Source organism: Leucoraja erinacea, chromosome 38 (genome assembly GCF_028641065.1).
Source record: "Leucoraja erinacea ecotype New England chromosome 38, Leri_hhj_1, whole genome shotgun sequence".
Lineage (NCBI taxonomy): Eukaryota > Metazoa > Chordata > Chondrichthyes > Rajiformes > Rajidae > Leucoraja > Leucoraja erinaceus.
In genome coordinates this window covers 7,478,787-7,506,090 of record NC_073414.1, presented here as the reverse complement: position 1 = coordinate 7,506,090, position 27,304 = coordinate 7,478,787, and the positions used below count along the sequence as shown (strand labels likewise).

General features: G+C 50.0%; 1 protein-coding gene across 1 annotated transcript in view; it reads right to left on the bottom strand.

The window, feature by feature from the left end:
* Positions 1 to 1,447: 1,447 nt before the first annotated feature.
* LOC129714233 (neuroblast differentiation-associated protein AHNAK-like) overlaps positions 1,448 to 27,304 on the bottom strand; it is a 48,777-nt gene continuing 22,920 nt past the window's right edge. Inside the window, 9 exon segments of the mRNA XM_055663770.1 lie at positions 1,448 to 1,877; positions 2,113 to 2,483; positions 7,444 to 11,198; positions 11,200 to 13,645; positions 14,923 to 15,116; positions 17,026 to 17,182; positions 18,049 to 18,168; positions 20,521 to 20,625; positions 22,100 to 22,152. Coding sequence (XP_055519745.1) covers positions 7,462 to 11,198; positions 11,200 to 13,645; positions 14,923 to 15,116; positions 17,026 to 17,182; positions 18,049 to 18,168; positions 20,521 to 20,625; positions 22,100 to 22,152 — 6,812 coding nt within the window. The 3' untranslated portion in view covers positions 1,448 to 1,877; positions 2,113 to 2,483; positions 7,444 to 7,461.

The following is a 27,304-nucleotide window of genomic DNA, read 5'->3' as shown; positions in this document are numbered from 1 at the left end:
CTAATTCACTGTGCCTGTGATGTTGCTGTGACTGCGAGCAAGATTCTTCATTGTGCCTGCACCTCACTTCACTTGATTCAAGAGGCCTGGTCGGAAGGAGATACAGAGAGTAGTGTCTGCAAGATATGTCCCAAGGCACGATGGCGTAGCGCCAGAGACCAGGGTTCGATCCTGACCTCCGTGCTGTCTGTACGGAATTTGTACGTTCTCCCCGTCAGTCTGCGCATTGGTTTTCTCAGAGAACTTCAGTTCCCTCCCACACCCCAAAGACCTACATAGAAGGGTTTTGGCCCGAAACGTTGCCCATTTCCTTCGCCTCCATAGATGCTGCCTCACCCGCTGAGTTTCTCCAGCAATCTAACTCCCTCTTTCTACTAACCTACAGGTATGTGGCAGAGGTTAGATTCACCACTCTCTGTGTGAAAAAACATGTTTTAAAATTGTCGCTGACCCTTGTCCTGGACTTCCCTATCGGGAACAATCTTCCTGATAGTCCAATTAGAATTTTGTAAGTTTCTATAAGATCTTCTAAAATGGGCCGAAGGGCCTGTTTCAGGAATGCTGTATCTCTGGCAAAACTGAAACTTGAAGCGGACAAGAGATGGATGGACATCCACTGTGATGTTGAATATCTGCTTGGGTCACAGCCATTCCCATTGAAAGAAGGGGATTTAATAGAAGTGCTAGACTTTGGAGATCGCCGATTAGCGATCAACCCGTCCCACTTTCACGACCGAATTCACAACCTCTGCCGAGTTTGCCCTTGACTCACACTCGCAGCATGGTCGTAGGTAGGTCGTAGGTAGGTCATAGCAGGTCGTGATGCTGGCCGTAGGTACTCGTGGCATCAAGTAGGTCGGGGCGTTTATCCAGCCTGATGAAAAATGTCCACGAATAAAAAAGGTTGTGAATTATGTACAGAAGCCAATTAACCTACAAACCTGTATGTCTCTGGTGTGTGGAGGAAACTGGAGCACCCCGGAGAAAACCCACATGGTCACAGGGGGAACGTGCAAACTCCACACCGACAGCACCCGAGTTCAGGATCAAACTTGCGTCCCTGGCGCTGTCCACCGCCGCGCCTCTCAAGACCCTCGCGTCCCAGCGCATAGAACCAGACGTTACAGGAAAGGGGTGAGCATTCTTTCATCTTTATTACCATCCATGGTTAAAATGATTCATTAAAAATATATTCCACACAAGTTTACATGTTACAATCTCAAGATCAAAAGTATATCAGTAGATGGTATCAAGGGATATCGAATTCTCCATGGTCACATCGACATAGCCGGAGTGCACAGCTGGCCTCACCTCCAGATGTGAACTAACTTTCAAAACCTTTACAGGAACTGGGGACATTAGCACAAAGTGTGTGAGAGAGAGAGAGAGAGAGAGAGAGAGAGAGAGGGAGAGAGAGAAAGAGAGAGAGCGAGAGAGAGAGAGGAGAAAGAGAAGGAGAGAGAGAGAGAGAGAGAGAGAGACAGACAGACAGACAGACAGAGAAAGACAGAGAAAGAGAGGGCGAAACACGGAGACAGAGAGACACTGAGGGTGAATAAGAATCAATGAGAGAGACAGAGAGTGGGACAGGTTGTGTGTGGGTGGGTGATAAATTAAAATCTTCAGCTCCCCTACCCCCCCCCCCCCCTTCTGAAGCAAGATAAATAATGTGATCACATCTGGAACTGATACCACACCTGGAAATGATATCACATCTGGAAATGATATCACATCTGGGAATGATATCACATCTGGGAATGATATCACATCTGGGAATGATACCACATCTGGAAATGATACCACATCTGGAAATGATATCACATCTGGAAATGATACCACATCTGGGAATGATATCACATCTGGAAATGATACCACATCTGGAAATGGGAAATGATATCACATCTGGAAATGATACCACACCTGGAAATGATACCACATCTGAAAATGATACCACATCTGGGAATGATACCACATCTGGAAATGATACCACATCTGGAAATGATACCACACCTGGAAATGATACCACATCTGGAAATGATATCACATCTGGAAATGATATCACATCTGGAAATTATATCACATCTGGAAATACCACATCTGGAAATGAGACACCTGGAAATGAGACCACATCTGGAAATGAGACCACATCTGGAAATGAGACCACATCTGGAAATGAGACCCCATCTTCAAGCTTGGAGAATTAAATACCTCTTAAACAATTGCTAGAACGTATCTATAAAGAAGGCACTTAAAATCATTTCAACACTTCAGAAGTGGTTAACTTTTTTTGCATGGGGAATATTAAAAGCGGGAAGCCATCTTGGTGAATTTGCAGAGGGGAGAACACTGCAAATTGCTGCATCCTTCAAAGGTAAATCCTTCGTTCTCTCCCGGCAGACAATGTCAGAACAGCTTTTAGTGCATTATTCCAGTATCAATTAGCTTTAATCACATGGCTTCCTGGGGAGCGTTGCTAATGGACACTGCGTAAAAGGAAGTGGAGAATTAAGATTCGCTAAATAGCAGGTAGGAGCGAGATCTAGAGAGAAAGAGAGTCATTTTCACTGCCTTGACTGGCTAACCCACACCTCACTGTCCTAACGTACTCAGCCCTGCCTTCATTGGCAAGCTTTAGAGGATGGAGTCTAATCCTATTTCTGCACCTCTTTTAACAAAATAATCTCATGGCTGTCAAAACCCAAACATACAGTGTCATTCAAACCTGCAACATGTATGATTTTGGGGGTAAAAATTAATCCTTGGTTATATGTGTGTACAATCAAAACCTGGAAATGATACCACATCTGGAAATGATACCACATCTGGAAATGTGATACCCCATCTGGAAATGATACCCCATCTGGAAATGATACCACATCTGGACATGATACCACATCTGGACATCTGGAAATGATATCACATCTGGAAATGATACCACATCTGGAAATGATACCACATCTGGACATGATACCACATCTGGAAATGATATATCACACCTGGAAATGATACCACATCTGGAAATGATACCACATCTGGAAATGATACCACATCTGGAAATGATACCACATCTGGAAATGATATCACATCTGGAAATGATACCACATCTTGAAATGATACCACATCTGGAAATGATACCACATCTGGAAATGATACCACATGATACCACATCTGGACATGATACCACATCTGGACATGATACCACATCTGGACATGATACCACATCTGGAAATGATACCACATCTGGAAATGATATCACATCTGGAAATGATATCACATCTGGAAATGATATCACATCTGGCAGTGGTTATACATTAAACTCGAGTTTTTTTAGTTTTAGAGATACAGCGCGGAGACAGGCCCTTCGGCCCTCCCCGTCTCCACCGACCAGCGATCCCCGCACATTAACCCTACCCTACACACACCAAGGACAATTTACAATGATACCAAGCCAATTAACCTACAGTCCTGTACGTCTTTGGTTTGTGGTAGGAAAACCGGGGATCCAGGGAGAAAACCCACGCGGTCACGGGGAGAACGTACAAACTCCACACAGACAGCACCCGCTGTCAGGATCGAACCCGCGTCTCTGGCGCTGTAAGGTAACAACTCGACCGCTGCGCCATGTATTTAGCGTTTGTTGAAGGTGTCGAGGGCTGGGACTGATCACCAATGATAATATTGCGGTGGGATAGGCTTGAGGGGCCGAATGGCCTATTCCTATTGTGTTCCTCATTGACTGAGGACTAATGTCTCAGTGACTCTCTGGGATCTTCATTTGAACTGATTGAGAGACAGATGCAGCACGGAAACAGGTCCTTCGGCCCACAGAGCCCGCACTGAGCATCGATCACACACTCACACTAGTTCCACATCCCCCTTTCACGTCCATCCCCTACACAATAGGGGTAATTTTACAGAGGGACTTTCAAGAGAGAGCTAGATAGGGCTCTTAAAAGATAGCGGAGTCAGGGGATATGGGGAGAAGGCAGGAATGGAGTACTGATTGGGGATGATCAGCCATGATCACATTGAATGGTGGTGCTGGATCGAAGGGCCGAAGGGCCGAATGGCCGACTCCTGCACCTATTGTCTATTGTCACTCCTGCACCACACCCACCCACTCTCCAGCTCACTCTTCCAACAGTTCACTCCCTCCTGCTTATTCCCTAATTCACTTGCCCACCCCAACCCTGCTCACACCCCCGGATTATTCCCCCACAACTCACTGCCCTCCCCCGCTCCATCTCACACCCGCCGATCTCTTTACACCAACAGTCACGCTAAGGGTTGATTGCTATTTCTTCAACTGGACAAGATAACTGAAGGCAAACACTAGAGTAGGTCGGGACGAGAGGTCCCCAATGGGCCAGTGACATGGGGTCCAGGATCCAATGACTCACTGTGGGATCTGTTCACCCCTCCCATTCACCTTCAATGACCACATGAAATCTACACGCCCTCGATCACCTCATGCCAGCAACTCTTGGGATATATTCACTCCCCATTTACATTATGGGATCAATAGACCCTTTTCATCCAGAGAATTGTGAACCTGTGGAATTCTCTGCCATGGAAGGCAGTGGAGGCCGATTCACTGGATGTTTTCAAGAGAGAGTTAGATTTAGCTCTTAGGGCTAATGGAATATGGGGGTAAAAGCAGGAACGGGGGTACTGATTAGAAACATACTAAACTCTTCAGGGGTTCGACAGGCTAGATGCAGGAAGATTGTTCCCGATGTTGGGGAAGCCCAGAACAAGGGGTCACAGTTTAAGGATAAGAGGGAAGTCTTTTAGGACTGAGATGAGAAAAACATTTTTTACACCAGAGAGTGGTGAATCTGTGGAATTCTCTGCCACAGAAGGTAGTTGAGGCCAGTTCATTGGCTATTTAAGAGTGTCCTTGTGGCTAAAGGGATCAGGGGGTACGGAGAGAAGCCAGGTACAGGATACTGAGTTGGATGATCAGCCATGATCATATTGAATGGGGTGCTGGTTCGAAGGGCCGAATGGCCTACTCCTGCACCCATTTTCTATGTTTCTATGATCACCTTGTGGGATCTATACAACTGATCACCACATGGGATCTATTCATTATCCAATTACATCATGGGATCCTGTCTTGCTGATTGCCTTATGCAACAGATTCACAAATATCACCTCATGAGATCCACTCTATCGTGAGTCATTTCCTAGGAGGTGTTTGGAACGAGCTGCCAGAGGAGGTAGTTGAGGCAGGGACTATTCCAGTGTTTAAGAAACAGACAGGTGCATTGATAGTGGTTTAAGAAGGAACTGCAGATGCTGGAAAATCGAAGGTAGATAAAAAATGCTGGAGGAACTCAGCAGGCGAGGCAGCATCTATGGAGCGAAGGAAATAGGCAACGTTTCGGGTCGAAACCCGAAGGGTTTCGACCCGAAACGTTGCCTATTTCCGATGTACATGGATAGGATAGGTTTAAAGGGATATAGGGCCAAACGCGGGTCACACAGAGAGTGGTGAATCTCTGGAACTCTCTGCCACAGAGGGTAGTTGGGGCAAGTTCCGAGTGGCCTGTTTCCACGCTGTATCTCTCTGTGACAAGGGGATCAGAGGGTATGGAGAGAAGGCAGGTACGGGACCCTGTCACTTGCCAGCCACGACTCCATGGGACCTAGTGGTGCAGGCTCGACCCCACATGACCTACCCCTGCCCCTCCTCCAGTCGCCACATATGTTCTATTACTTCATTAAGAAGGAACTGCAGGGATTCACATCTGCCTAGACAAAAATGCTGGAGAAACTCTAGCCCCGAGGCACCATCCTCAAGCGAAGGAATACGCAGAGTTTTCCCTCACTCCCGAATTTCGACCAGAAAGTTCATTTCGCTTACATGATAGGATAGGTTTAAAACATATAGGCCATGATGATTTGGGCTAACATTGCCAATCTAATGCAACCGGTTTGGAGACAGCAGCTGAGAGGCAGTTGTCTGGGGGCTGGGTGGTGACAATGGTAAGTAAGTGTCTCCACATGGGACAGTGTGCCTCTGCAACGACAACATGGCCCCTAGTGAGTGGAACTACCTTGTGGGGACCCACCCTTCCCCCTCATTCTAGTCCTACATATAGAAAAACTTCCTCTCAATGCTTGTGTGGATTCACACTGCCTCATCGTTCCTCAAGACTCTACTCCCCGACACCCCTCAACACAAACACGCAGAGTTTTCCCTCACTCTTCCATTTCAAAGCTCACTCGCTTATTGTAACCCCTGCCTAACATAGTAAGGCCATGATGATTTATTGCTAACATTGCCAATCTAATGCAACCGGTTTGGAGACAGCAGCTGAGAGGCAGTTGTCTGTGGGCTGGGTGGACACGTTGGTAAGTAAGTGTCACATAACAGTTGCCTCTGCAACCTCTGCTGCCCCTTGTTAGTGGAACTACCTTGTGGGGTAGCGCGCTTTGTGTGTGTCATTCTATTCCTACATGTGTGTGTGTTCCTTGGCAATGTGTGTGTGTGTGTGTGTGTATGTGTGTGTGAGTTTATAAGTGTGTGCATTTGTGTGTGTTTTTAAATACGTGTATAAATGTGTGAGTTTATATGTGCGTGTTTTATATGTGAGTATGCATTTATATATATGAATATGTGTGTGTGCTTATATATGTGTGTGTTTATAATGATGTGCGTATATATGTGCAGGAAGGAACTGCAGATTCTGGTTTAAATTGAAGATAGATACAAAAAGCTGGAGTAACTCACCAGGTCAGGCAGCATCTCCTTCTCTCCAGAGATGCTGCCTGACCTGGTGAGTTACTCCAGCTTTTTGTGTCGATCTTGTGTTTATATGTAAGTGATATATATATATATATATATATATATATGTGTGTGTGTGTGTGTGTGTGTGTGTGTGTGTGTGTGTGTGTGTGTGTGTGTGTGTGTGTGTGTGTGTGTGTGTGTGTGCTTACATATGTGTGTGTGCGCACTTATACACGTGTGTGTATGTGTATGCTTATATATATGTCTGCGTGTGTTTGTTTATATATATATGTATGTTTATACTGTATGTATGTGTGTATATATATGTGTATATTATATACAGTATATATATATGTGTGTGTGTGTGTGTATATGTATGTTGTGTGTGTGTGTGTTTATATAGATGTGTGTGTGTGTGTGTGCATGTGTGTGTGTGTGTGTGTGCGTGTGTATGTGTGTGTGTATGTGTGTATGTGTGTGTGTGTGTGTGTGTGTATATGTATATGTATGTATATATTTGTATGTGTGTGTGTGTGTGTGTGTGTGATGTGTGTGTGTGTGTGTGTGCGTGTGTGTGTGTGTGTGTGTGTGTGTGTGTGTGTGTGTGTGTGTGTGTGTGTGTGTGTGTGTGTGTGTGTGTGTGTGTGTGTGTGTATATGGATGTTGGCGAGTTTGGCGAAGCCAAGTAAACCAGTCCAGTCTCTGACCCTTTGTGGTGGCCGCTCCTAAACGCTGGCCTTCTCCGGCTTCCTGCCCTTGGACACAGTGACGGAGGCGATCCCCCCCACCATCTCCTCCTGCTGCTCCTGGTGGGTGGCGGTGAAACCCACCCGGGGCATCTGCAGCTTAAAGTGCCGTGTTGCTCCGTCCTCGTCCTCGCCCTCGCCATCCCACCCGGCGTTGTCGTCGTACTCCACGGTGGCGGTCTTGCTGCCCAGCGAGACGGTCGGCAGCTTGAACTTGGCCGACTTGTCCTTGCCCTCTGACTCCTGGTCGCTCTTCGCTTTGGACTCCTTGCCCGGGCCCGACGCGGTGGCCGGCTCTTTGGATTTACCCGAGGTGAAGCCTAGTAGGCTTTTGGACTTCGAGTGATCCACCCTTGAATCCAGCAGAACCAGCTCCGTCCTGGCCTTGGAAGTGACCAGAGTGGATACCTCCGTCTCCTCGTCAGAAGGCCCTTTATCTCCTCCTTTCTTCCTGAACCCGGAGAAGGTTATTTTGGGCCCCTTCATCTTCGACCCTTTGGCTTCCCCTCGATCAGCGCGGGGAGACGAGGTCTCGAAGGACTGGTCTTTGGACGCTGACACCTCCGTTTTGACCAGTTGAAGATTGAGTTCGGCATCGCTGTCTCTGACCTTCTGGTAGGGGGAGGTGAACTCGACTTTTGGAAGCTTTATTTTGACAATCTTGCCGGGACTTCCCGACCCCTCGCTATCCCCGTTCACATGGACCCCTGGACTCTCCCCGCTCATTATATTGACCGAGGGAGATTTGACCGGTGTGAAACTAACTCGTGGCAATTTCAGCTTCATTTTGGACCTCCCCTCTGGGCTATCCGGGCTCTCGACCTCCTCGGTTTTGGCCCCCTTTTTCCGAGGGCTTTGGATCTCCCAATCTCCTCTCCTCGTCGAGTCGTCTGCCTCTCCGTTCCCGTTGAACTCCAGGGTCTTCGACTTGGGCCAGGAAATGCCGAAGCTGGGCATCTTCACCTTGGCCACTCTCAGCTTGGCCTCCGGGGAGGAGTCCATTTCCGGAGAGCTTCCCCAGGCCTTCCCCTTGGCCGCTGGAGAACGGCTGCGGTCCCTGGCCTTGGGAGACGAGGTTTCTGGACTCCTCAACTTTGGGACGGAGAAGCCGAACATCCTGGTTTTCCCACTCTTCGATTCGGGATCGGATCCCTCGTGGCCCGGGTCCCGCCGGGCAGTGTCAGCCTTGACTGTCCGAGCCTTGCCCTCAAGGCCAATGGACAACCCCACCTCCTCTTGCTGTGCAACTTTGGGCAACTCCACTCCCACCTTGGACATCTTGTCCTTCAACTTGCTCAGCATGCCCTCTGATTCACCCAACGCGTCCACTTGAACCTGTGGACCTTTCATGTCTAGTTTGGTCCCAACGCTGGTCCGCTCTTTGGGTGCCTCTTGACTCTTCTCCTTGGAGGTCCCAAATAAAGGCAACAGGACCTTGGGCACATTCAGCTCAAGAGCCCCGCTCTCAATGTCCCTTACACCGGCCGAGCTCATCTCAATGTTGCCGCCTCTAGCATCGCCCGTGGCGGACAGATCACCCGTTTTTGGTGATGAGATCTCCACGCTGGGCATCTTGAAGGACATCATTGTGGACATTGCTCCCGAACTGACCGCATCTCCACCGGACCTCCGACCTTCTCCGACCTCGGCTCCTTCCCCCGCGTCTTTGGACAAGCCAATCTCCACTTTGGGCATCATCCCCTTCAACATCTGGAGCTTGCCCTCCGTGTCCGCCCCTGGGCCTTCCACACCTGCCTCAACCTTCGACCTTCGCACCTCCGTCCCCGCCACCTTGGCCTTGGCTGCCAATTTCCCATCCTCCTCCTTCCCGCAGCTCCCGGTGATGCCAAAGTCCGGCATGGCCAACTTGGGCATTTTAAACCCAGACTCCGACCCATCGGTGCTTGCAACCAGAGCCTGGCTTTCGCCTTTGGCTTTTCCATCCTTCTTCTCACCTTTAGCTCCATGGTCGATGGAAGTGATCTTGCCTTTTGGGAAACTGATATCCACGTCAATATCCGGTCCTCTCACCATTGGGGTTGCGATGGTAACGGATGGAATCTTCATCTTGAACGCATCTCCAGCGCCGATATCCCGCTCAGATCCCGCCGCTACATCCTTTTGCTCTTTCCCCAGAGAAAGACCGAACATGGACATTTTCAACTTGGATTCTTTGACCTTCCCATCAGATCCTTCCTTCCCCAGGTCAGCTTCCGTCTCGGTCGATTTTGATGAAATCCCAAATTTTGGTAGCTTCAGTTTCAACTTGCTACCCTCCGTTTCTGTATCAGATTTCGCCGCTTCAGCTGCATCCTCTCCCACTTTGTCCTTTGTCATCATCCGAAACTTCGGCATCTTAATTCTCCCTCCCATGAACTTGTCGTCACGTCCCTCCACATCCCCTCCCCCTCCCTCCAGTTGAGTTTTCACTTCTGCTTTCAACTTGGCCTTGGGTTTCTCCGCGGGAAGAAGATCGGCATCGGCGCCCGGTGAAGACAAACCGAAACTGGGCAAGGACACCTGGGGCATCTTCAGCTGAAACTCAGCCCCCGGTCCATCAGCGCCAACTTTGGTGTCACCCGCAGCCTTCTTGTCTTTGGAGACGTTGAATTCAATATCGAGTTCTGGTGCTTTCAGTTTTGGAGGCGAGATCTTTGGCAAGGTGAAACTGGGCATCTTAAACTTTCCCTCGGACCCCTCCACCTCAATGAGGGAAGCGTCCATATCAATGTCAGCATCCGATTGTTTCACTTTGGGCATAGAGATGTCCACCTTGGGTAATCTTGCTGTGAAACTTGCTGCCTTGCCATCAGTATCGTCCACGTGGTAACGCCCAGGGCCGGAAGCGTCAGCCCCTGGTTCCTTGTCCTTTGACGTCCCAAACTTAGGCATTCCCACCTTGGGCATCTTCAGCCTGAAGGCCCCATCGTCGGATTGAGAGCCGATGAGCGCGGCTTCACCCTCACGCACGGAGAAATTCAGGTCAACCTCGGGCGCCTTCACCTTGGGCATCGAGATGTCAATAGCCGGCATTTTTACCGACGGCATCTTCAGCCTCCCCTCGGCTTCGGTCACCTCCGCCTCGCCTCTCACTTTGGGAATCTTTAACTCCCCGCCGTACGTCTTCAGATCCGTCTCTGACACGTCAACCTCCGCCCTGGGCAGTAACGCCTCCTTCACCGAAATCCCAATGGATGGCATCAGCACCTTGGGCATTCTCAGCTTACCGCCAGATCCATCCGCATCAGCATCCAATGAACCGCGTTTCACCTTAGTTTCAGGGGCTTTGACACCAAGTGTAGCTCCAGGGATCTCAATGTCCTCCTCGTATTTCTTGGAGGTTCCAAAGGTTGGCATTTTGATCTTGGGCATCTTGAACCTGCCTTCTTTCCCTTTTATCTTTACATCATCCAAATCTGCATCTTTGGCACCGGAGTCAAGAGCCTTCCCTTTAGCCTTGCCTTCTGGATGGGCCACTTTCAGCTCAACTTTCCCCATGCTGCCATTCACCTCCGTCTCCTCTTTTCCCTTGGAACCAAATTTTGGGAGTGATATTTTGAGCATTTTGACTTTAGCATCGGGCCCTTCAGCCTTAGGATGACCTTGGATGTCAACCTTGGAGTCCCCTTCAGCAGAGAAAGGCAATTTCATTGAAGGTAGGCTGATATCAACTCCAGGCACCTTAGCCTGTAGAGCCGACACATCAATGGTCGGCATTTTCATCGAAGGAATTTCCTCGCTTTGACCCTTTTTCCTTCGAAGTTTTCGTTTCCTTTTTGATATCCGTCTTAATGGTCGGGCCAGACATCTCAACATCAACCAATCCCACTTTGGGCAGTGCGACCTCAAATTTCGGCATCTTAAGTTTCAGCCCATTATCCCTGTCCTCGGCCGTCTTCAGCTCATCATCTCCTCCATCCTCCTTCCTCCTCGTCGAGATATCAAACTTTGGGAGTGATAACTTTGGAATGTGGAATGCGACATCGGGTCCCTGAATACCTGCTGCGGTTATCTGGCCATCTACACCAGCCTTGGGCGACTTGGTAGCAACAGGAACACTGGCATCACCTGCTTTTCCTTTAGGGAGGCGGACATCAATGTTGACTTCTGGCACTTTCATCTTGAGCACTGACAAGTCAACGGCTGGCATCTTACCGTCCACTGTGGTCTCGCACCCGCTCGGATCAGATTTGGCGGCCGACATGCCAAATGTGGGCAGTGTCACCTTGGGCATTTTGAATTGCAAATCAAACCCTTCCGAGCTCGATTCAGACGTTTGGCCGCCAGTTTTTGGCCCTCCAACTTTCGGAGCCTTGGTGGCACCAAGGACAGCGGCCGGGACCTCCGCTTTGCCCGACGGAAAGAGAACGTTGATATCTGGCATCTTCACCTTGGGCGCAGATATATCAAAGCCTGGCATCTTAACGCTCGGCAACTTACCAAGACTGAAGCCCGAGTCTCTTTCTTCACCTCCCACCGAGAGTCCAGTCTCGGCGCCGGCACCTTTCAACCCTGGCACGGAAATTTCAAATTTGGGCATGGACATTACGGGGAGCTTGGTTTTGGCATCGCCACCGGCCGTGCCCACCTCATCTTCTTTCCCACAGGACGGCAAACTTGGCAGTGACACCTTTGGCATTTTCAGCTGCAGGTCGAAGCCCTCGGCGCTCGATTCGGCCACTTGGTCCCCGATTCCCGGCTTTCCCGCCGATACCTTCATAGTCTTCCCATCGCCTGGCCCGGATACCTCCGCTCTTCCCGTCGGAAGCTGAAAATCTGGGAGAGTGACCTTGGGCATGGCAATGTCAATGGTCGGCATTTTCACCGACGGCAGTTTCGGACCCTCCAGCTGAGGACCCTTAATGTCCACGTTGACCTTGGAAACGTGCCGCCCAGATACTGCCGCATCTTTCTCCGTCGTTGGCGGCGAAGCGTCGCCCAGTCTCAATTTGGGCAGGAACACCTCGAACGTTGGCATCTTCAACAGAGGTTCAGAAACAGCTGAAGCCACCTCCACCGTACCCTCTCGCCCCTTGGCCGACATGCCAAATTCGGGCAGAGATACCTTGGGCATTTTCATCTTCACGTCAGATCCTTCGGTGATGATTTTGGAAGATTGGATGTCAACTTTCCCAGTCCGGGCCTCCCGTTGTCCAAGTCCTTCTGCAGAGACGTCCACCGACGCTTTCGGGAGACTGATCCCAACATCTGGGATCTTAGGGGCTGAAATGTCAAATGTTGTTGCCTTTTGCGCAAGTTCTTTGATCCTTCCTTCCAAACACAATGTTTTAAGACTGCCAACCGCAACCTCGACTCCTGAAACCATCACGTCATCTTCCACCGGTTTCATTTTCGGCACGGCAATGTCAATGGTGGGCATTGCTATCTGGGCCATTTTAAACTTGCCCTCCAGTCCTTCCACCTCATCTCCCTCTGCCTTGCCTCCTGCCTTGACCTTTGCATCAACGACATCCATTGCCTCTGCACCCTTCATTGCAAACGAGGGCATTTTGATTTTAAAGCTGGGTCCTTTTACGCTGACCTCCCCTTCAGCCGCTTGTCCATGTGAATCACCCTCTGCTTTGGATAAACCAAGATCTAGTTCCACCTTTGGTGCTTGCAATGGGAGTCCCAGCACCAACTTGCTTTCTGCTGTACCTCCATCAGCAGATACTTTCACTTTCCCAGAGTCTTTCAACCCGCCCTTGGCTTTTGGACTTGGAGTCTCCCTTTTGGCCAGGTCAAACGAAGGCATCTTAATTTTTGTCTTTGCGCTTTTCGCCTCCTTTGTTGCGACGACCCGTGGCGGTTTCACCGAGACGGTGGACTTCTCCTTGGGTTCCACTCCGACCTCAACCTTGACCTTGCCAGACTCGCTGGCCCGGAAGCCAGGGAACTTGAGCCGTTTCTTCTTGCCTTTGCCGTGACCCTCACCCAGGGAAAGCTCGGCCTCAACCTCGGGGTGTCTCAGCGTGCCTTCACCTTTCATGGCCTCGGCGTCTTTGGGAGAAGTGATACTCAGCCGCTTAAACCTGGAGAACTTGGGAAAGGCAAACTCCACATCCACCGGCACATCTAGTTCCAGAGCTGACTCTTCCTTGCCGAGGATCTTTCCCCTCATCAGCTGCTTGGTCTTTTTTACAGGTGAGATGCTCTTGACAGTCTAAGTACACACACAATATCCATTGTCAGAAATCTCCTGCTGTTATGCTCAAGCTATTCATTTAGTTTAGTCTAGAGATACAGCATGGAAACAGGCCCTTCAGCCCACCGAGTCTGTGCCAACCAATAATCGCCCATACACAAGTTCTCTTATCCCAGTTTCACACCCTACACACAAGAGACAATTAACAGAAGCCAATTAATCTACAAACCTGCACGTCTTTGGAACATGGTGAAAACCCATATGGTCATGGAAGAATATGCGAACATTTTACCGACAGCACAATTAGTCAAGGTCGAACCTGGGTCTCTGGCGCTATAAGGCAGCAACTCTACCGCTGTGCCACCATTTTGTCTGGAACATAAAACCGAAGAGATACAGGCCCTTCGGCCCACTGAGTCCACTCCGACCAGCGACCCCCACTATCCTACACACACTAGGGACAATTTACAATTTTACCAAAGCCAATTAACCTACAAACCATATAACCATATAACCATATAACAATTACAGCACGGACACAGGCCATCTCAACCGTTCTAGTCCGTGCCGAACACATAATCTCCCCTAGTCCCATATACCTGCGCTCAGACCATAACCCTCCATTCCCTTCCCATCCATATAACTATCCAATTTATTTTTAAATGATAAAAACAAACCTGCCTCCACCACCTTCACTGGAAGCTCATTCCACACAGCTACCACTCTCTGAGTAAAGAGGTTCCCCCTCATGTTACCCCTAAACTTCAGTCCCTTAATTCTCCTGTCATGTCCCCTTGTTTGAATCTTCCCTACTCTCAGTGGGAAAAGCTTTTCCACGTCAACTCTGTCTATCCCTCTCATCATTTTAAAAACCTCTATCAAATCCCCCCTTAACCTTCTGCGCTCCAAAGAATAAAGCCCTAACTTGTTCAACCTTTCTCTGTAACTTAGTTGCTGAAACCCAGGCAACGTTCTAGTAAATCTCCTCTGTACTCTCTCTATTTTGTTGACATCCTTCCTATAATTAGGCAACCAAAATTGTACACCATACTCCAGAATTGGCCTCACCAATGCCTTGTACAATTTTAACATTACATCCCAACTTCTATACTCAATGCTCTGATTTATAAACCCGCACGTCTTTGGAGTGTGGGAGGAAACCGGCGCACCTGGAGACAACCCACTCAGGTCACGGGGAGAACGTGCAAACTCCGCACAGACAGCACCCGTAGTCGGGACTGAATCTGGGGCTCCGGCGCTGCAAGGCAGCAACTCTACCAGTGGTAATATCTTACCAGCTTTGTCTTTTTGGCTTCTGGTCCTTTCAGTTCGAGGTTGCCAGTCTCAGATGAAACGGCCACGTCAGCACTGGGCACTGTGCGCTTGAGGCGGAAGGCGACTTTGTACGACTCGGCGCTCTGCAGGATCTTCACCACATCCTCGTACTTGGCATTGTCGAAGAAGACCTGGGCACAGAGGATCTGATCACCTGCCCAACACAACCAGAGCAAGATTCAAGTGAGTTTATTGTCATGTGTCCCAGATAGGACAATGAAATTCTTGCTTTGCTTCAGCACAACAAAACATAGTAGGCATTGACTACAAAACAGATCAGTGTGTCCATATACCATTATATAAATATATACACACATGAATAAATAAACTGATAAAAAAGTGCAAATAACAGATAATGGGCAGAGTTTTGTCCGAGCCAAGTTTAATAATTCCCCTGATGGCTGTGGGGAAGTAGCTATTCCTGAACCTGGTCGTCGCAGTCTTCAGGCTCCTGTACCTTCTACCTGAAGGTAGCGGGGAGATGGGTGTGTGGCCAGGATGGTGTGGGTCCTTGATGATGCTGCCAGCCTTTTTGAGGCAGCGACTGCAATAGATCCCCTCGATGGAAGGAAGGTCAGAGCCGATGGTGGACTGGGCAGTGTTTACTACTTTTTGGCAACAGTCGGTAGGAGGCATCGTGAGAGGGGAGCAGAAAGCAGAGACGAGGGGGGTGGGGGGGGGGGGGGCTTCAACACCGGCAGGATCCCATCATGGGACGAGAGAAGAAATTGATCCCATCCAACAATGGAAACACATTGAAGGGAATGATAATGGAATGTAAAACACTCGGAGGATAAGGCTTGGAGTGGGCAAAACTTATCTCCGTTCGAAATGGCCGGCCCCTTATTCTTAAACTGTGGCCCTGGTTCTGGACTCTCCCAACATCGGGAACATGTTTCCTGCCTCTAGCGTGTCCAAAACCTTAATAATCTTACATGTTTCAATAAGATCCCCTCTCACCCTTCTAAATTCCAATTAAACTAAACTGTATAATTGTATACTTTTAGTTTACCGTATAAAACTAAAAGGTTTTTAGCCGCCTCATCCTATCAACATATGACAGTTCCGCTATCCCGGGAATTAACTTTGTAAAAATACCCTGCACTCCCTCAATAGCGAGAATGTCCTTCCTCAAATTAGAGTACCAAAACTGCACACAGGTCTCACCAGGGCCCTGTACAATTGCAGAAGGACCTCTTTGCTCCTATACACAATTCCTCTTGTTATGAAGGCCATACGTTTAGTTTAGTTTAAATGTCACGTGCAACGAGGTACATTGAAAAGCATTTTGCACTACTACGACTATATGTACGTATATATATTTATTGCTCATTATTCTATGTTCGCTCTTATGGGTGAGATGCTAACTGCATTTCATTGTCCCTGTACTGTACACTGCACAATGACAATAAAGTTTTAATCTGAAACTTTAATCTGAATCTGCTGCGTGCTATCCTACACACGAGAGGACAATTTACAATTTTACCAAATCTAATTAACGTACAAACCTGCACAGCTTTAGAGTGTGGGAGGAAAACTGAAGGATCAGGCCTTTCGGCCCATCAAGCCTACGTCACCCGTGCACCAGTTCTATATTATCCCAGTTTCATGTCCTACATCCAAGAGGCAATTTACAGAAGCCAATTAACCTACAAACCTGCACGTCTTTGGAACCCAGAGAAAATCCATGGGGGATCGTCTAGACGTCCGTACAGACAGATCCCGTAGTCAGGATGAAACCTGGGCCTTGGGCGCTGTAAGGCAGCAACTCTACCACCGCACCTAATGTACATGTATTCCCCATGTTACAAGTCTGCAATGCTGTACCCACAAGACCTCTGCCACAGAAGGTAGTTGAGGCCACAGTTCATTGGCTATATTTAAGAGGGAGTTAGATGTGGTCCTTGTGGCTAAAGGGATCAGGGGGTATGGGGAGAAGGCAGGTACAGGATACTGAGTTGGGTGATCAGCCATGATCATATTGAATGGTAGTGCAGGCTCGAAGGGCCGAATGGCCTACTCCTGCACCTATTCTCTATGTTTCTATGTAAGACACAGCTTACCCTCCTTCAGGTTCAGTGCCTTTATGGCCCGTGAATCCTTCAGCACCTCCTTGATGAAGATCCCGTCCTTCCCTCCGCCAGTCACGCTGAATCCCGACGCTCCGAACTCAGGCTCCGTCTCCACAATCAAATCCACCATCTCCGTCATCTTCAGCTCCTGGTGGAAACAGAGGGGTTAGGATGTGCTCTCTTCCCAATCATCCCCACCACTGCTAACATGCGATGCTGTGCTTTGGTTCCCATATCCCTGCAGCTCACAGCAAGGGAGCTGTTGGCAGAAAGCGCCCATGCAGTTTGCTTGGGGCAATGAGGGGTTTAGACTTTAGATGTTAGAGATACGGTGTGGAAACAGACCCTTCGGCCCATCGAGTTCGTGCCAGCCAACGATCGCCCTCTACACTTAGAAACATAGAAACATAGAAATTAGGTGCAGGAGTAGGCCATTCAGCCCTTCGAGCCTGCACCGCCATTCAATATGATCATGGCTGATCACTTGCACTATCCTACACCACTAGGGACAATTTACAATGTCACCAACGTCAATTAACTTACAAATCTGTATGTCCTTGGCACTCGGAGAAAACCCACGTGGTCACAGGGAGAACATACAAACTGTACCCGTGGTCAGGATCGAACCTGGGTCTCTGGAGACAGGTGGTTGCCGGAGGTTGCAGGTAGTGGAAGCTGGTAGCGAGACTGACAAAAACCTCCAGGAACCGCACGGAAACCTTGGGTGGGGCGCAAAGTCTTCAGCGGTTTCCGTTCAGGTTTCCTAAGTGGGATAGGGGCATAACATTCAGTGCTAAATAAAGTCCAGCAAAGTCCCTTTAAAATTAGTCCGAGGGTCTCCAATGAGGTAGATGGTGATTCAGTTGCCTGATAACAGCAGGGTGGAAGTACTAAGATGGAGACTGGTGCATCCTACTACTGGTTACGGGAATGGTACAACATCCCAGAGACATCACAGCGCCACCTAGCACCAGGGCATCAAGAAACAGCATCGCGGGTCAGAGTTCCCGTTACCTTGGCAACCCGGCCTTGACCCACCGTCTCCATGTCAGCCTCAGGCAATAAATCGACGTGGCGACTCTTTTTAATCCGCAGAAATTGTTTTAACTCTTCATGAAGCAGCTCCTTGTGAATCTGTAATTGGGAAAACCTCAGATAGACACAAAAAGCTGGAGTAACTCAGCGGGACAGGCAGCGTCTCTGGAGAGAAGGGATGGGCGATGTTTCGGGTCGAGACCCTTAATCCGACTTTTATTTTATTTTTTAATTTATTTTATTTTATTAGAAGTACAATAGTATGGTACCGTAGATACCTAGTATATATTGACATGTTACATTTCATGTACAGCTTCTTATTTATTTATTTATTTTTTAAACAGTAAAAAGGAGACAGAAAGAGAATAGAAAAGAAATAGAGAGATGTGTGATACCGAAAAGTGAGAAAAAGGAAAGGAGAAAAGAAATAAAATAGTCTTCCGACTTTGATCAGTGCAAACTCCTCACAGACAGCGGCCGAGGTCAGGATCGAACCTGGGTCGCTGGTGCTGTGAGGCAGCTGCTCTACAGACTTTGTCATCTTCTTTTCTCCCAAACTGACAGCAGCCACTCACTTTACTGCAAAACACCACTGGACTCCCCAATAGCAGCAAGTATGTAAGTGTTGGTGCAGTGAAGGTTTTTGAAGAACTCCAAAAGTTCTTCGAGTTTCAGTGGCTTCATTGTCTGGTTTAGTTTTAGATTAGTTTAATTTGGAGATACAGCATGGAAACAGACCATTCGGCCCACCGAGTCCATGCCGACCAGCGATCCCCGCACATTATGAAGAAAGACGCACATTAGAAACTTACAAAATTCTTAAGGGGTTGGACAGGCTAGATGCAGGAAGATTGTTCCCGATGTTAGGGAAGTCCAGGACAAGGGGTCACAGCTTAAGGATAAGGGGGAAATCCTTTAAAACCGAGATTAGAAGAACTTTTTTCACGCAGAGAGTGGTGAGTCTCCGGAACTCTCTGCCACAGAGGGTAGTTGAGGCCAGTTCATTGGCTATATTTAAGAGGGAGTTAGATGTGGCCCTTGTGGCTAAGGGGATCAGGGGGTATGGAGAGAAGGCAGGTACGGGATACTGAGTTGGATGATCAGCCATGATCATATTGAATGGCGGTGCAGGCTCGAAGGGCCGAATGGCCTACTCCTGCACCTAATTTCTATGTTTCCATGTTTCTATTAAGGTCAGGTTGGGGGGAGTTCCCTCCGCCACGGGAACCATGTAATCCCGTGCTACCCGCTCCATGGTCGGATAGTCGGCGACTAAACCGTCTCCCCCACCATGTTTGCCAGTTGAGGAGGGGGACTGTGGACCCCCAGCGGGACCAAAAACAAGACCTGCCAAAGGGTGGATGAGCCAACAGCCATTCACACTTCAGTCGAAGTTGCGATCACTGTCGTACATAGCATTGTAAGGAATGATGATCAAACACACACACACACACCAAAATCCTATCCTTACAGCGGCGGAAGTCCGCAGGAACTGGAGGACGGAGATGTGTGGTGCGTCCGTCACCGTTCCCGTCGGAAACCAGCGCCACTGCGTCGCTAATGTTTTGAACGATGATGAATGAATGAATACACAAACTAGGGACAACGTCTACATATATACCAAGTCAATTAACCTACAAACCTGCACGTCTTTGGAGTGTGGGAGGAAACTGAAGACCTGCGAGAATACCCACGCAGGTCACGGGGAGAACGCACAAACTCCGTGCAGACGGCACCTGTAACCTGGATGAAACCTGGGTCTCTGGCGCTGCAAGCACTGTAAGGCAGTAACTCTACCGCTGCGCCACAAATATGTACAGAGACACTAGCAAAGTATTTGTGGTAAAAAGCAATTGAGAATTTCTGGCTGGACAATGCCTCTGGCCCTGTGAGGCAGCAGCTCTACTCTCTGCACCACTCTCTACTCTCACGCCTGCCCCTGGTCCAAAACCCAAAGGGGCTGCTCCTTGCCCTCTGGCTGCACTTCACATCCACCCCCCTCACCTTTGGATACCCTGTGCGTAGGGGATAGGGTAGGGCTGAAGATATCCTGGTTGAGTTGCTCCTGGGCCCGGCCAAGCTGGCCATCCGCGAGTCACGGTGCCAGGCGGAGGAGGGCTCTGCCCGAGGCCACCTGCCCCTTTTCCGGGGTTACGTCCATGCCCGGGTGGTGCTAGCAAAGGACTACGTTGCTGTCCATGGGCACCCTGGGGGATTTCCGGGACCGCTGGGCACCGGGGGGGGGAGGGGGGTGAGGGGGAATGGAATGTATCCTCAGTAAGAATGGGGAAATAGTTATTTAATATTCAGAATTTAAGAATATTTGTTTTTACTTTTTTATCATGGTGGTGGGTTTGTTCGTATCATTTTGTATTATACATAGCATTTTTGGAAATAATTGATTCAAATTATGTTTGGTTCAAATCACACGGTGTTGCGGAAGCCTCTTACCTCGGTACACGGGCTGATTGCTTTGTCTGTCGGCTGGACGCAGGGGGGCTGGAGATCTGGCTGGATCGTGGAGGGGCTGTGAGCATCGTCCTCTACCACAGGAACCTGAGGGGACAGGAGTTTAGAGTCAGCCGTCACCTCTGGAGAGAGGAGGCAAGGGCCTGGCATGCTGGTGCAGGGAGAACTCTCTCTCTCTCTCCATCTCTCTCTCTCTCTCTCTCTCCATCTCTCTCTCTCCATCTCTCCATCTCTCTCTCTCCATCTCTCTCTCTCCATCTCTCTCTCCATGTGGGTCAGGCCCCGCTGGGTAGAATAGCACAGTGCAGTGTGTCTGTAGGAAGGAACTTTGGGCTAAATCCATACCCTGTATCTGGCGTCATTCAGATAGGCACAAAAAGCTGGAGTAACTCAGAGGGTCAGGCAGCATCTCTGGAGAATTTGGATAGCTGATGTTTCACAGAGTGCTGGAGTAACTCAGTGGAACAGGCAGCATCTGTGGAGAACATGGATAGGTGATGTTTCACAGAGTGCTGGAGTAACTCAGCGGGTCAGGCAGCATCTCTGGAGAATTTGGATAGCTGATGTTTCACAGAGTGCTGGAGTAACTCAGTGGGTCAGGCAGTATCTCTGGAGAACATGGATAGGTGATGTTTCACAGAGTGCTGGAGTAACTCAGCGGGACAGGCAGCATCTCTGGAGAGAAAGAATGGATGATGTTTCGGGTCGAGACCCCCTGACTCTGAAGAAGGGTCTCGACCCTCGACTGAAGACCCGAAACGCCACCCATTCCTTCTCTCCGCAGATGCTGCCTGTCCCGCTGAGTTACTCCAGAGCTTTTTGTGTCTATCTTCGGATTAAACCAGCATCTGCAGTTCCTTCTTACACATTTACTCAGATAGGCACAGGCACAAAATAAAGCAGCTCGCAGGTCAGTGGCAAGTCTATCGAACATGTCGGTTTGTTGAAGGCCTTAACAGTGAAACACTTTGGGTGGAAAACCCACGCAGGTCACAGGGTGAATGTACAAACTCCGTACAGACAGCACCTGTAGTCAGGATCGAACCCGGGTCTCTGGCGCTGTGAGGCAGCAACTCTACCGCTGTGCCACCGTGCCGACTGGTCAAATATATGCCCATTAAAGATGACTGGAAATGATAATTAATTAATTGATGATTATTATTATGGGCTGGGGTGGGGGAGGAAATGTTCCCCGTGTTGGGGGAGTCCAGATCCAGAGATCACACAGTTTAAGAATAAGGGGCCGGTCATTTGGGACTGAGATGAGGGAAAACTTTTTCACCCAGAGAGTTGTGAATCTGTGGAATCCACTGCCACAGCAGGCAGTGGAGGCCGATCTACTGGAGGTTTTCAAGAGAGAGTTAGGTTTAGCTCCTAGGGCTAAGGGGGATAATGGAAAAAAGCAGGAACGGAGTACCGATGGTGGATGATCAGCCATGATCATATTGAATGGTGGTGCTGGCTCGAAGGGCTACTCTTGCACCTATTTTTCTATGAAGCCAAGACAATGGGAGCATGACCATGCCGTCTGAGGGAGATGAATGGTGCATTCTGTACTCACGTTCGTCGGTTCAGATGTAGAGGTGTCACCATTGTCCGACAACCGAACAATGTCTGAAAGAGAAAAGGAAATGCAGCAACAAGGTCTGTTCAAGTTCAAGTTCAAGTGAGTTTATTGTCAAGTGTTTAAGCAGGAACTGCAGATGCTGGAAAATCGAAGGTAGACAAAAATGCTGGAGAAACACAGCGGGTGCAACAGCATCTATGGAGCGAAGGAAATAGGCAACGTTTCGGGCCAAAACCCTTCTTCAGGACAATGAAATTCTTGCTTTGCTTCAGCACAACAGAACATAGTAGGCATTTACTACAAAACAGATCAGTGTGTCCATATACCATTATATAAATATATACACACATAAACAAATAAACTGATAAAGTGCAAATAACAGATAATGGGTTATTAATAATCAGAGTTTTGTCCGAGCCAGGTTTAATAGCCTGATGGCTGTGGGGAAGTAGCTATTCCTGAACCTGGTTGTTGCAGTCTTTAGGCTCCTGTACCTTCTACCTGAAGGTAGCAGGAAGATGAGTGTGTGGACAGGATGGTGTCCATTTAAGGTCCATTCAATTGAATACAATGGTTGACACATGGAGCCACAGAGCTGTCCACACACTGGGCAAGGTCGATGCAGCTTACCAACACACAGGTCTGTCCCATCACTGAAGATAGACACAAGTCACTGGAGTAACTCAGTGGAAGATCGACACAAAATGCTGGTTTAACAGCGGGCCAGGCAGCATCTCTGGAGAGAAAGAATGGGTGATGTTTCGGGTCGAGACCCTTCTTCAGACCCCGAGCCAGTGGGTTTATAACATGCGTCAGTTGATAGTTTGTCTCCTGTGATGGAGACGGCGAGATCAAGAAACTGTAGGGAGATGTCGGAGATGAGTTTGGAGAAGGGTCTCGAGAAACGTCACCCATTCCCCCTCTCCAAAAATGTGGGATTACAGACTTCCATGCATTTTGCCCGATGGGAGGGGGGAGAAGAGGGAGTGGCTGGGGTGCGATTATGCTGCTGGCCTTGAGAGTTATCAAAAAAGGCAGCTGGAGGTACGTAAAGGTACAGAACAAAGCAGAGACGGCTCCCATTGCCAACGAGCCCACAATGGTCCCTTGTTGGCCGAGGAGATGTAAATGAAAGGTTAAGAACAGTGAAACTAGCACTGCAATATTGGAGAAAGTGCATGGGTCCAGAGTAATAAGTCTACAAGTTGAATTACACGCGTTTATCATGAGTTTGCAAGCCCAGCAGAACAGGCAGTTTAAGACTTCAGCTCCAGCTCTATGGTCCTGGAAGCTGAGAAAGGTGGCGCAGCGGTAGAGTTGCTGCCTCACAGCATCAGGGACCCGGGTTCAATCCCGACTGCGGGTCCTGTCTGTACGGGGTTTGCACTTTCCCCCCGTGACCACGTGGGTTTTCTCCGGGTGTTCAGGTTTCCTCCCACACTCCAAAGACGTACAGGTTTGTAGGTGGGAAGGAAAAGCAGATGCTGGTTTAAAGCGAAGATAGACACAAAGGGCTGGAGTAACTCAGCGGGACAGGCAGCATCTCTGGGGAGAAGGAATGGGTGATGTTTCGGGTCGAGACCCTTCTTCAGACGGAGAGTCAGGGGAGAGGGAAACGAAAGGTTAATTGGCTCAGTGAGTGAGTGAGAGTGTGTGAGAGTGAGGGAGTGAGACTGAGGGAGTGAGAGTGAGAGTGAGAGTGAGAGGAGAGTGAGAGTGAGAGTGAGGGAGAGTGAGAGTGAGAGTGAGAGTGAGAGTGAGAGTGAGAGTGAGGGAGTGAGAGTGAGAGTGAGGGAGTGAGAGTGAGAGCGAGAGTGAGGGAGTGAGAGTGAGAGTGAGGGAGTGAGAGTGAGGGAGTGAGAGTGAGAGTGAGGGAGTGAGAGTGAGAGTGGGAGTGAGAGTGAGGGAGTGAGAGTGAGAGGGAGAGTGAGAGGGAGAGTGAGGGAGAGAGAGTGAGAGTGAGGGAGAGTGAGGGAGTGAGAGTGAGGGAGTGAGAGTGAGGTGAGTGAGGGAGTGAGAGTGAGAGTGAGAGTGAGAGTGAGAGTGAGGGAGTGAGAGTGAGAGTGAGGGAGTGAGAGTGAGGGAGTGAGAGTGAGAGAGTGAGAGTGAGGGAGTGAGAGTGAAGGAGTGAGAGTGAGAGTGAGAGTGAGAGTGAGAGTGAGAGTGAGGGAGTGAGGGAGTGAGAGTGAGGGAGTGAGAGTGAGAGAGTGAGAGTGAGGGAGTGAGAGTGAGTGAGAGTGAGGAGTGAGAGTGAGAGTGAGAGTGAGAGTGAGAGTGAGAGTGAGAGTGAGGGAGTGAGAGTGAGGGAGTGAGAGTGAGGGAGTGAGAGTGAGAGAGTGAGAGTGAGAGAGTGAGAGTGAGGGAGTGAGAGTGAGGGAGTGAGAGTGAGGGAGTGAGAGTGAGGCAGTGAGAGTGAGGGAGTGAGAGTGTGAGAGTGTGAGAGTGTGAGAGTGAGGGAGTGAGAGTGAGGGAGTGAGAGTGTGAGGGAGGGAGTGAGAGTGAGGGAGTGAGAGTGAGGGAGTGAGAGTGAGTGTGCTTATGTGTGTGTGTGTAGGATAGTGTTAGTGTACGGGGAACGCTGGTCGGCATGGATTCGGTGGGCCGAATGGCCAGCTTCTGCTCTGTATCTTTAAACCTAAAATACTAAAACCACAAAAGCCTCGCAATATTTCTCAACGTCAAGCAGACCGTCGCTGGTGGCCAAGGCATAAACAGCGCGTGTGATTCAAACACTCATCACATTCCCCTGCGCCAACTCCAGCAGATGCCACCCCATTGCCAGCGAGGCTGAGATGGGCAGTGAGGGTCATGTGTGTGACTCACTGCTCTCCCTCCCCGACAGAATGGTTGGACACAAAGCACCAGTTCACATCAGCAGTCTCTGCCGCCCACTGCCAAATACTCAGCATTACTGGGCCTGGAGGATTACATGACAAACAGTGCCCACGGGCCTGCAACGAGCTGCCGACTCACAACACAGAGCAAGCCTGTTCCTCTCGCCGCTGGCTGCAAGGCAGCGCCTGGTCCTTGGTTACAGTCACAGCAAAGTGATGCACACAGCAGTGCAGGTCCTTGCACACCTCCGCCACAGGGCCCTCCCCGCAGCACCATCACAGGGCCCTCCGCACCTCCGTCACAGGGCCCTCCCCGCACCTCCACCACAGGGCCCTCCCCGCACCTCCGCCACAGGTCCCTCCCCGCACCTCCGCCACAGGGCCCTCCCCGCACCTCCGCCACAGGGCCCTCCCCGCACCTCCGCCACAGGGCCCTCCCCGCACCTCCGCCACAGGGACCTCCCCGCACCTCCCGCCACAGGGCCCTCCCCGCACCTCCACCACAGGGCCCTCCCCGCACCTCCATCACAGGGCCCCCCCGCACCTCCGCCACTGGGCCTCCCCGCACCTCCGCCACAGGGCCCCCCCCGCACCTCCGCCACAGGGACCTCCCCGCACCTCCGCCACAGGGACCTCCCCACACCTCCGTCACAGGGCCCTCTCTGCACCTCTGCCACATGGCCCTGTACACCTCTGCCACATGGCCCTGTACACCTCCGCCACATGGCCCTGTACACCTCCGCCACAGGGCCCTCTCTGCACCTCCGCCACATGGCCCTGTACACCTCCACCACAGGGCCCTCTCCACACCTCTGCCACAGGAGCCCTCTCCACACCTCCGCCACAGGACCCTCCACACACCCACCAAAGGACATTGTCCACCTCCACCACAGGTCCCTCCCCATCTCTACCACTTCAGGCTCTAAATGGTCAAATTCGTCTCCTTTGTCTTATGGCCATTTAGGTTTAGTTTACAGTTATAGAGTATTACAGCATGGAAATAGGCCCTTCGGCCCAACTTGCCTATGCTGATCAACATGCCCCACCCACACTGGTCCCACCTGCCTGCGTTTGGCCCATACCCCAGTAAAACTATCCGTGTACCTGCCTGAATGTTTCTTAAACATTGCAATAGTAACTGCCTCAACAACATCCTCCAGTCCCGTGACATACACCCACCAACCACCCTTTGTGTGAAAATAACCTTCAGAGTCCCGTCTCTATCTGGCGACATGATGGGGTGATGGAGGGCTGTGGACCACGGGCAGATGGGATGGATATAAATGGCCTTTATGGTCATCGAGTCTGGAGAGTAAGTCTCTACGTTGTCCTGTTCTATGCTCTAAGTATATCTGGTGATCAAGCTTCACCAACCTCCTGGGGGCAGAGAATTCCAGAAATTCACTGTGGAAAATTGGAAGGCCAAGTCAACAGTATTTGTTTGTCATGAGCACCATATATGAACCGGCAGAGGGAAATTCCTCCTTTAGTTTAGTTGAGATACAGAGCGGAAACAGGCCCTTCAGCCCGGCAGGTCCAAGCCGATCAGCGATGCATTTCGTTGTCTCTGTACTGTACACTGACAATGACAATTAAAATTGAATCTGAATCTAAATCTGAATCTGAATGCCCCTGCCCCACTTAGGAAACCTGAACGGAAACCTCTGGAGACTTTGCGCCCCACCCAAGGTTTCCGTGCGGTTGCCGGAGGTTGTCGGAGGTTGCAGGTGGTTGCCGGAGGTTGCAGGTGGTTGCAGGTGGTTGCCCGGTGGTTGCCGGAGGTTGCAGGTGGTTGCTGGAGGTTGCATGTGCCGGAGGTTGCAGGTGGTGGCCGGAGGTTGCGGGAGGTTGCCGGAGGTTGCAGGTGGTTGCCGGAGGTTGCAGGTGGTTGCCGGAGGTTGCCGGAGGTTGTCGGAGGTTGCAGGTGGTTGCCGGAGGTTGCAGGTGGTTGCCGGAGGTTGCAGGTGGTTGCCAGAGGTTGCCGGAGGTTGCAGGTAGTGGAAGCAGGTAGGAAGACTGACAAAAATCGCCGTTACTCGTACGAGCCGCTACATGACATCCACGAACTCCTACGGACATTCTCCAAGTTCGAATCACGGGAAAACTCGGGAGAACTCTTGAATTATGTCGTACAGTGAGATAACAGTCTGACGCAAAACATGTTTTCTCTCCAGAGTTACTACTGCCTCACCTGCTGAATTACTCCAGCACGTTGCGCCTTTCTTCAGTATTAACTGGCACCTGCAGTTCCTTCCTACACGCCATTTGGCCGACATTTTGCTCACTCACCGACTTATCCTCATCTGCCCCTCCCCACCCAAGAACACTTTTGTCCTCCTCATCACTTGCCTTCCCATCTCATTGC